The sequence below is a fragment of the Triticum aestivum genome, chromosome 6A (genome assembly GCF_018294505.1).
Source record: "Triticum aestivum cultivar Chinese Spring chromosome 6A, IWGSC CS RefSeq v2.1, whole genome shotgun sequence".
Lineage (NCBI taxonomy): Eukaryota > Viridiplantae > Streptophyta > Magnoliopsida > Poales > Poaceae > Triticum > Triticum aestivum.
The window spans coordinates 69,715,987-69,727,317 of NC_057809.1; the positions used below are offsets into that span (position 1 = coordinate 69,715,987).

Here is an 11,331-nt window from a genome sequence, read left to right on the forward strand (position 1 = left end):
CTGCAATCCATAATGTGAGAGTGTGTCTGTATACTGCGGTCAAAGAAGCAGTTGGGGAATGCAGAATGGAAGATTGGTGATCGAGGCCTGCGAAATGAGGAACCTCTTCTGCTGCGCAAAGGATGTTGTCAAGAGCGCCCTTGCAAGGCAGGAGAGGCACTTCACACAAAGGACAGCCCACATACTATCCAAGAGCTGACATGGAGTTCAAAGCCATTGCAGAGGCAGCAGCAGTGCAAATAATTGCCACACCCACACCATGATGTCTTCATTGCTCAAAGCAGATCAGGGTTTTTTAACAGCTATTGTAAAACATATGAGTCAAGTATGCCAAACTTGAACTGAAATGATACATATAGGCATAAGCATAATGGCTAATACAGTATCATCATCACAGCAAGGTGCTGCCAGGAAGAATAACTCAGCTAATAATATCTTCACAGTAACCATTTGGCGCAAATACTAAAGCTTCATGCTCAAATACCAATTGTAGTGTTTGGACTTTAGAAATCATTTATAGCAGAGAAGTGAAATTCTTCTGTTCTCTTTCTCTCCGAAAGACAGCAATAACTCTCAACTGTAACTTATCAATAGTTCACTTTTGGAATGACACAAACATGCAAGGCCTACAAAAAGCGATTTTCATCCATGATATATTAACTATAAATAAGACTTAGCCACAGGGAATTATGCATGCAACACCTAATCAGCCAGGTCGCTATCCACCCTGAATACTCCAGTGCCTTGAGGAAATTCGAAGTAGGCACTATATCCAACTACTGATAAACAGCAACTAACAACCATAAGGCTTACCTCACACTTCTCTAATTCTAGTGCACGCTGGAGCAATCAGGATAACAACACATCTAATGCATATCAAGAAGATGAGAGCATAACCATGGTAAGTTAAGTGATGCGTAACAACAACAGCCCTCACGCCAACTGATATCATAGCATCAAGTACTCTAAACATTCTCCATCTTGGCGATAAGCAATATCCATTGATAATTTTAGTGAATGCAGTAGGATGAGGCCTCTCACCAGTATGGGTAACCAAGTCAAAGATGCCGTGTTCATCGATTACCTTTCCATGGCTTATGATGAATATCCCTGTTCTTCATTTTGGTAATAAATTCCTCGGCTTTCATGGAATCACCATGATTAAAATAACCCTCAACCATGCACATGTAAACTTCTGTGTCAAGTGGTACTCCCATATCAATCATCTCATTGAATTTTTCCATCGCATCATCCATCCTGCCCATCTTGCAAAATGCAGATATCACAATTAAATAAGTGAATCCATTAGGCTTCACACCCTGCTTCAACATGTCTTCAAAGAAAAGCATGGCCACATCCATCCTGCCATACTTAGCATATGCCTTAATCAGTATGTTGAAACAACGGAGGTCGGGTACAACTCCATCTCTTGCCATCATCTCACAGAGATCAATCATTTTAACAAGGGATCCTTCTATAGCGTACCCAAGGAGCATAATAGAGTATGAGACTGTATCTGGTTTTCGGCCACTCACGGCCATGGAATAAAATGTTTCCTCAGCTTCTTTGATTCTTCCATGCTTGCAAAGGTAGTCCATGACTGAGGTGCAAGTAACAACGCTTGGCATAACACCTTGGCTTCTCATCACTTTCAACAACCTAAAGGCTTCTTTCAGCTGACCCGTAGTTAAAAATCCTTGGATCAAGCTATTATATGTTACAACATCCGGTTGGACACTATTATGAACCATCGATCGAAGGACCACCTCTGCCTTGTCCATTGCTCTTGCTTTGCACAGTGCATTAATAACAGAGTTATACGTCACCACATCGGGAACAAACCCTTGTTGTATCATTTCATGGAACAGATCACATGCTTTGCTTATTTCACCCTCCTTAAAGAAACCATTGATTACCAAGTTGTATGAGACCACGTTGGGGGAATGGTCAGCACCTTTTTTGGCCATCATCTGGAGCAGGTCAAGCGCACACTGGCTCCTTCCGTTGTCGCAGAAGCTCTTGAGAATAACTGAGTAGGAGATGGCATCAGGCAGGTTATCACTCACCCTATGGAGCAGCAGGTCCAGAGCTTCCTCTGTCCGCTTCATGTCACAGAAGCACTGCAATAAACTGCTGTAGGTAATGACGTCCGTCGTGATGCCTGTCTTGAGAAGGCATCCGAAGAAGGCAGGCCCTAGGTCTGGGCGGCATGCTCGGTGGCAGCAGTTAATTAGTATGTTGTAGGTGTAAATGTCAGGTGCTATCCGGTGGCGGTTGAAGAGATCGATGGCGAGGGCGGGGCCATCAGTACAGGCGGTTGAGGGCCGCGCACGCGCGAGGGCAGAAAATAAGCCGCCGAGTGCGCGTGCTGAAACCGGGACGGGTTGGCGCAGCATTTCGTCGAATAGTTGGTGCGCGAGCTCCGGCCAGAGCGTCCCAGAGCCCAGATGATATTTGAATTCATCCAGCAGCTCGCTGACTCGTGAGGAGACGGGACTGGAGAAAGAGCGGGGCTGGAGGCGCGACATTGCCGCCGTCTAGTTCCTGCAGCGGCAGTGAATGCGGGCGGCAAAGACCAACTCCTTACTCTGGTGGGAGGAGGACGGACGGAAGAGACACTGGACAGAGTGGTCTCGCTCGCTTCTTCCTGCAGCGACGGTGAGTGAGGGCGAGCGCCGGCGAGGACCGACCACCGGCGCGTCCAGCGGCTGGAGGAAGGAGGAGGGAGGCGGGATTTGGATTTTGGATGGAGACGGGGGTTCGATTTGGAGCTCTGCGTGGGCATCTCATTCTCATTTCACAGTCAGTTCACGCACAGCTCGTTCACATGAATCTACGATCTACCCACCGCTCGTTCAGAGGGCTTTTTTTTCCACGCGCCCTGTTTTTCTTTCCTTTTTTATTTTCTGTTTGCGTTTTGTTCTTCTTTAAATAATTCGGGATTACAGAAAAAGGTTCCAAAATTGTCAACGTGAAATTTGAAAAAATAAAAAGTACTCCCTCCGTAAACTAATATAAGAGCGTTTAGACTACTACTTTAGTGATCTAAATGCTCTTACATTAGTTTACAGAGGGAGTAATAATCATAAAATGTCCATGGATACAAAAAAAATCGTAATTTTTTAAAAATGATAATATATTTAAAAAAATTCCATGAGTTTCAAAAATATTTCGTGAATTCTAAGAATGTTCATGAATTTGTAAAAAATCTCGTGTATTCAAAAAATGTTCCAATTTTATATAAAAAATCTCAAAAACAAAAAATTATCTGTGTGTTCAGAAAATATTCGTGAATTCAGATTTTTTTATATTTAAAAACATGTTCGTAAGAGTTAAAAAATGTGCACAAATTTCGAATATTTTCCCAAATTTCAAAAAAGTTCATCGATTCAGAATTGTCCGCTGATTCAAAAATATGCTAATGAGTTTCTAAAGAAAATCTTTAAATTTGTAAAAAGTTTCACAAACTTTTATAAAAATAATTATGAATTTGAAAAATGTTAATTGTTTCAAAAAATTACGAATTTGAAACATGTTCATGATTTTCAAAACATTTCACTATTTATAGGATGTACACATATTTGAAAAATCTTCACAAAATGAAATTAAAAAGGGAAAAGATAAAGAAAAGACAAACGAAAAGAAAAAAAGATGAAAAGGGAGGAAAAAACCGAATGAAAAGACAAGAGAAAAAAAGAAATTATGGTTTGGGGAGGCTTAGAACCTTCTCCAAACCAAAAACTAGCCATGTTGGGCTGGCCCAAATGTACGCAGCATGGAAGCAGGGTGCCCGCGCGGTCGCTAACTAGTGACCCCCTACAACTAATAAGAGCATCTACAACTGAACCCCCTACTCCCCCCATTTGTTCGAGTGGATAGCCCGAACACTGTCCGGACCAAAAAGCTACATACAACCGTAGCCTCATACTTGGCACAAATGTCCGGACTGTCTAGCGCCCCTCAAACCCTGCCCATATATGGGCAAATATGAGGGGTCCGAACACGCAAATGCGGCCGACGGGCCATACTGGCCCACCTGGCCCCACATAAACCCCACCCCATCCCCATCCGAACCAAACCCTAGCCTCACCGTCTCAGACAACGGATCTGGCACTGAGGCTGACCCCATTAACCGGGGCACACTTGCCGTCATGACATATTCGAGCTCCGCCCACGACGATGAGGAGCTCGCCCTTCACCGGTCGCGGATGGACAGGGATAGGAGCTCGAGTTCCACGGCCTCCCGGTGGTCCGGAGGGGCAGCTCCAGCTCCACGCTCACCCGCGCCGGCCCGTTGCACTCTCCATCCTCCCCGGTCAGGCGGCAGGGCGAGCAGTGCGAAGTAATACACAGTCAGACTTATATTTTATTTTTACCACCATTTCCTAATATTAGAGACCGTTTCTTGTAAAAAAAAACATCATATATTCATGGACAAAGATGGGTACTTCAGTGCTGTAATTTTGAGAATTCTGTTGATCACAGAAACATGCAGCAGCAGCTATGGACGCATGGATATCATTACCGGAAGTTTAAAACTCGACACTTGCAGTCAATTGATCATAAAGTCTGCACTTGAATATTTGTCCAGAAATGAAAATTCAACAACAGTTTACTGTTAATTGTTAAATGCAGCTAAAGATTTCGGCGGAACAGATATCATTACTGGAAGTTTAGAACTCGACAGTTGCAGTCATTCGATCATGCACATTTACAACGCAACAGCTAAAGGTCTTGGCGGAACCATGAATGCCAGGAAAGATACGACGGATAGAACTGTTTGCCATATTCGAATACACCCCCTGGCTGTCGATCCAATCGCTTACTCGAGCAGTCGCTGATGATGACAATGATAAGTATCTGCAATACATATAAAATAAATAATTAAGCACTCGCCTCTCCTTGCAGAGACTGAAGAACCAACGAATTGTATATTTCAGGGAAAGCAAGTTTGTTTGGTACAAATAGAAAAGAATGAATGAAAATAACAAATATTTAAGCGTACAACATGTACAAAACAAGCACACATAACTGAAGGGCCGTTTAAGGCCCTAGAAAGCTGCTATATGGAACATGAAACAAAATCGGTGCCGAGAAAATGGTTTAGCTGTGACATATTGGGTGCACTAGACAACTTAGTTCAATATTTAAGAAGTCTTGAAAACAATTAACAGCATTTATACATGTATATACCATGTCATAAATTTTTAGATCCAAATTCTGACATACTCCCTCTGTAAATTAATATAAGATCGTTTAGATCACTAAGTACAACTCAAGAAATGAAAAGGACAAACCAGTTTGAATAGTACCACCAGGATTACAATTTGGTACTATTCATATCTTGATTTGTCTTTTTTGTTTATGAAGTTGTGAATCGCATTTGGATACTTAATTTTGTACATTCTGAATTAAACTACCACACATGAAAGCTCTGAAAACCTATTTAAGCATATAGATGGCAAAAGGAAGAGATATAGAAATTAAAAAAAAACTCTAGGATAAAATGGCATATCCCTTCTACTTTTTGTCCTCTTCTTTGCTTTGTTGCTACAAGTACCCATCTAAACTACTCCCTCCGTCCGTAAATACTTGTCGGAGAAATGGATAAGGAGTATTTGACTGATTATTGGCACATGCACTATTCAAGCTGTCCCAGTGCTCACACCCCGGGTCTGGTTTTGAACAGCGAGTGTTACACACATGAGGGAAGTATGCCAAACGTAAACTGAAATGATACATACAGGCATAAGCATAATGGCTAATGTAGTATCACCATCACAGCAAGGTGCTGCCAGAGGAAGCAATCAGCTAAATAATATCTTCATAGTAACCATTTGGCGCAATACTAAAGCTTCATAATCAGTGGCCAATTGTAGTGTTTGGACTACAGAAATCACTTATGGCAGAAGAGTGAACTTGTTCTGTTCTCTTTCTCCTCGAAAGACTGCAATATGAATGACCGTTGTACTGAAAAAATCCCCTGAAAAATGCAGGTCGGCACTGACTCATTGTACCTAAATGCATGACCAGTACCTAACTGCACCCACACCGTTCACCTCGCCCGTGCAGCCTGGTTCACCATGACTTCCGGCAAAACAGCCAGCAAGCCGTTAGTTTCAATGAGCATCAGCATTGAGGTGTCCTAGTCCCTTTAGACAAGCAAGGATCCCCGCTTCCTCCACGCTAGCACACACAGGAACACCAGCCATGCATGATCTCGGACAACGATGCCCACTCCTGCAGGCTTAGAGATTGCATCCTAGCCTGCATCACTATGCACGATATTATTCCAATGATGCTATCCACTTGCCGAACCGATCTGGCTCTTGAGGTGGAGCAGCTAGTCAGGCCCTGGTGCCGGAAAAGCTTCTCCTCCGGTAGCTTTACAAGGAACTGCCCTCTGGAAGCCGTCACTACAGGTTTGACTGCATTTCTTATAAAAAAATAAAAAAAATTATTACTTTTGTTCCATACAACATATTATCTTCAAATATTATTGTCAAAAGTATTACTGTGAAGAATGTGTCCAAGGTCCCAAGCGAAGGCCCGCATCTGGCAGTATACTCATCCAGCCAAGCTCGAGTTGTGCTAGAGATCCTTCAGATATAATTAGGCTGAAGCAGCCTGTTGAATCAGTGTACTTCTTTACTCACCATCAGCTTCAGGTGTTGTAACTTATAAGGTGTGTCTGGGATCATGTTCCGATCCTTATTGTATAGTATAAGGCCGCAGATGATTGTACACATTGCTTTGATTTTAATGGCCAGACTTCCATCAAGTTAGATGCTATCAGTATATATTGTTCGAGCATACATTTTGTACGAAACAACTACACGCGAAAGCTCTGAAAAGCTATTTAGACAACATGAAAAGAAACAAGTGCTGACAAAAATGGTTTGTCAGTCAGGTAAAAAAAAGGTTTCACGGTGACAAAGTAATTTTGGTTTTCGGGAACATATTCATGCAGATATATATTCATATAGCTGGCAGAAGGAAGAAATGAAAAAAGAAGAAAACGGAGCAAGTCCATTGCATTGGTTTGGTCCTCCTCTTTACTTTGTTGGTACAGGTTCCCATCTAAACCATTTGCCTGATCATTGATAGATAACGCTGGTCATGATGTCATAAGTGCTCACAACCAGGTCAGGATATGTAGCATCAAGTGTAAAATACAGGAGGAAAGTACGCCTAACTTAAACAGAACAGGCATACCATTTGACCCAATACAAGGGCTTTGCAGTGTTTGAACTACAGAACATGAAAGAAAAGTGAAATTGTTCCCTTTTTCCTTGAATGGCAGCAATAGTTCACTGGTCTTTTATCAGTAGTTCACTATTTTGGAATGGGGCAAACATAGCAAGGCCAAAGCCAAGCCCTTGTAGTCCATGATATATCAAGTACGAAGAGCACACTTGGACACTAAAGGAATTATGCATGCAACACCTAATCAGCCAGCTCACAATCCATCCTAAATATTTCAGTGCCTCGACAAAATCCAAACTAGACAACTATCCCACTGCCAATAAACAACAACTAATAACCATAAGGCTTAATTCACACCTCAAATTTTGGTCCAAGTAAGGACAATCAAAATAGAACGCATTTGGAGCATATCAAGATGATGAGAGCATAACCATGCAAGTAAAAAGTGCTGTGTAATAACATAGCATCCAGTACTCCAAATGCGTCTTTTGTCTTGATGACTAGGCAATATCCGTCGATCATTTAAGTAAATGTAACAAGATCAGGCCTCTCACCAGTACTTATGACCATGTCAAAGATATTGTGTTCTTCAGTTACCCTTCTGCGGCCTATGACGAATATCCTTGTTCTTCATTTCAGTAATCAACTAGAAAATTGCCCGTGCGTTGCAACGGGAGTATAAACATTCTAGTAGATTAGCCCCTGACTGCACGTCTATTATTGTATTAATGTTTTTGAGAAGCCATGTATATTATTATATTGATACGCTAAAATCTTACCAAATCTTTGTATGCAATCGCCATGATTTATCTGCGATTTTATTGTTAAGCACTTATTTGGTAAGAATTTAATGAGTTGCTAACAAAATATGTGTTTATTTTGGTAAGATAATAAATATGAGACAATTGAATGGATGGGAGAAAAATCAAATATGGGAGGAAAAAATCAAAGAGGATAAGGAAAAAGTGGGACGTATATATGGAAGGTTAGACGAAAGAGATGTGAAATGGGAACCTTACGTTCTTTTTAGTAGTAGAGATTCCTTGCCTTTCTCCATCTTGGCTAGTACTCTGAATGCTTTTTCCATCTTGGCGATAAGCAATATCCATTGATAATTTTAGTGAATGCAGTAGGATGAGGCCTCTCACCAGTATGGGTAACCAAGTCAAAGATGCCGTGTTCATCGATTACCTTTCCATGGCTTATGATGAATATCCCTGTTCTTCATCTTGGTAATAAATTCCTCGGCTTTCATGGAATCACCATGATTAAAATAACCCTCAACCATGCACATGTAAACTTCTGTCTCAAGTGGTACTCCCATATCAATCATCTCACTGAACTTTTCCATCGCATCATCCATCCTGCCCATCTTGCAAAATGCAGATATCACAGTTAAATAAGTGAATTCATTAGGCTTCACACCCTGCTTCAACATGTCTTCAAAGAAAAGCATGGCCACATCCATCCTGCCATACTTAGCATATGCATTAATCAGTATGTTGAAACAACGGAGGTCGGGTACAACTCCATCTCTTGCCATCAGCTCACAGAGATCAATCATTTGAACAAGGGATCCTTCTATAGCGTACCCATGGAGCATAATAGAGTATGAGACTATATTTGGTTTCGGCCATTCACGGCCATGGAATAAAATATTTCCTCAGCTTCTTTGATTCTTCCATGCTTGCAAAGGTAGTCCATGACTGAGGTGCAAGTAACAACGTTTGGCATACTACCTTGGCTTCTCATTACTTTCAACAACCTAAAGGCTTCTTTCAGCTGATCCGAAGTTAAAAATCCATGGATCAGGGTATTATATATCCTATCATGTGGTTGGACACCATTACGAACCATGTGTCGAAGGATCACCTCTGCCTTATCCATTGCTCTTGCTTTGCATAGCGCATTGATTATGGAGCTATATGTCACCTCATTAGGCACAACCCCCTGTTGTATCATTTCGTGGAATAGATCACATGCTTTGCTTACTTCACCCTCCTTAAACAAGCCATCCATTACCATGTTGTATGCCATCACGTCGGGAGAGTGGTCACCACCTTTTTTGGCCATCACCCGGAGCAGGTCAAGCGCAAGCTGGCTCCTCCCACTGTCGCAGAAACTCTTGAGAATCACTGAGTAGGAGATGACATTAGGCAGGTCATCGGGCATCCTATGGAGCAGCACGTTCAGAGCCTCCTTTGTGCGCCTCATGTCACAGAGGAACTTGAATAGGCTGCTGTAGGTAATGGCGCTCATTGTGATGCCTGTCTTGAGGAGGCAGCCAAAGAAGGCAGGCCCTAGGTCTGGGCGGCATGCTCGGTGGCAGCAGTCAATTAGTATGTTGTAAGTGTGAACGGTGGGTCCTGTCATCCGGCGGCGGCCTGCTCGGGCCATATGGTTGAAGAGATCGACCGCGAGCGCAGGGCCATCAGTGCAGGCGGTTGAAGGCGGCGCACGCGCGAGTGCAGCAAATAAGCCGTTGAGTGCACGCGCCGATACTGGGACTGGTTGGCGCAGCATTTCGTCGAACAGTTGGCGCGCGAGCTCTGGTCTGAGCGTCCTGGAGTCCAGATGGCCTTGGAGTTCGTTCAGCAGGTCGTAGGCGCGTGAGGAGAAGGAGCTGCAGAAAGAGCGGACCTGAAGGCGCGGCATCGTCGCCGTCTAGTTTCTACAGCGGCGGCGAATGCGAGCTCCAAGGACCAAATCCTTACTCTGGTGGGAGGAGGACGGACGGAGGAGACACTGGACAGAGTGGTCTCGCTCGCTTCTTCCTGCAGCGACGGTGAGTGAGGGCGAGCGCCGGCGAGGACCAACCACCGGCACGTCCAGCGGCCGGAGGAAGGAGGACGGAGGTGGGATTGGATTGCGGGATTTGGATTTTGGATGGAGACGGGGGTTCGATTTGGAGCTCTGCGTGGGCATCTCATTCTCATTTCACAGTCAGCGCTACAACTTGTCTATCTCACATGCATCTACGATCTACCCAACGCTCCTTCAGAGGTTTTTTTTTTTTTGCCACGCGCCCTATTTTTCTTTCCTTTTTTTATTTTCTGTTTGTGTTTTGTTCTTCTTTAAAATAACTCGGGATTACAGAAAGGTTCCAAATTCCACAAAAGTTGAATTGTTAAAAATAAAAATCAATAAATCATAAAATGTTCATGACTTTTTTAAATAATATATTTAAAAATTGTCCACGAGTTTAAAAACAATGTTTGGAATTCGAAGAATGTTCATGAATTTGTAAAAATGCGTGCGTAATAAAAAAATGTTCCAACTTTATAAAATAAATCACGAAAACAAATGTTTGTGTGTTCACAAAATGTTCATGATATTTTAAAACATGTTCGTAAAAAACTAAAAATATTCGTAAATTTAACAAATTGTTCCCAATTTTTTTTAAAAAAATCATCAATTCAAAAAATTAATGAGTTTCAAAAGTTTTTTTTAAATTTTCTAAAAAAAAATATGAATTTTAAAAATGTTAACTATTTCAAAAAAATACGAATTTGAAACATGATCATGATTTCCAAAAAAATCACTATTTAAAAGATGTTCACATATTTGAAAAAATTCACAAAATGAAAATATAAAAAGGGAAAATGACAGAAAAAAGGGAAAAGGCAAGCAAAAAAGAAACTAAAGAACAAAAATGAAAAATGAGAAAAAAGAATGAAAAAATAAATTACGGTTTGGGAAGGCTCTAGAACCTTGTAAAAACCGGAAACGAGCCATGTTGGGCTGGCCCAAATGTACGCAGCGTGGAAGCAGGGGGTGTCTGCGCGGTCGCTAATCAGTGACATGCACGCCAAATAGGATCCCCGGGGCTGAACCCTGTCCTGGCCATATGCACCTACACCAGCAAGCGATCCAATAAAAGGTCATGACGAGTCGGCCCGAAGGCCTTGGCTCGAGAATCTTCTTGGCACGTGGGCTAAGAGGGCCGACCCATCATGACAAGACTATTGGTCGGCACACATTAAAAGGCTCAAACGGCTCTGAAAAAGGCTAAAGTTAAGGCCTCCTTTGGTTTGGAGGAATTTCATAAGAATTCTAGAGGATAGGATTCTTATAGGATTTTTTTCTTTAGAGCCCTTTGGTTTATAGGAATAGATTCCTATTCCT

At 42.3% G+C, this 11,331-nt stretch overlaps 1 protein-coding gene and 1 pseudogene across 1 annotated transcript; both read right to left on the reverse strand.

Moving 5' to 3' along the window:
- Positions 1–260: 260 nt before the first annotated feature.
- Positions 261–2,807, reverse strand: LOC123130305 (protein Rf1, mitochondrial). Its single transcript, XM_044550232.1, has one exon. It carries the CDS (start codon positions 2,526–2,528, stop codon positions 1,074–1,076), a length of 1,455 nt encoding a protein of 484 aa, XP_044406167.1. The 5' UTR covers positions 2,529–2,807; the 3' UTR covers positions 261–1,073.
- A 1,722-nt stretch (positions 2,808–4,529) lies between these two features.
- On the reverse strand, positions 4,530–10,141 carry LOC123132097 (protein Rf1, mitochondrial-like; annotated as a pseudogene).
- Positions 10,142–11,331: the final 1,190 nt, after the last annotated feature.

Coding starts and splice junctions, on each gene's coding strand:
- LOC123130305 (XM_044550232.1), bottom strand. CDS start 2,528: ATGTCGCGCCTCCAGCCCCGCTCTTTCTCCAGTCCCGTCTCCTCACGA.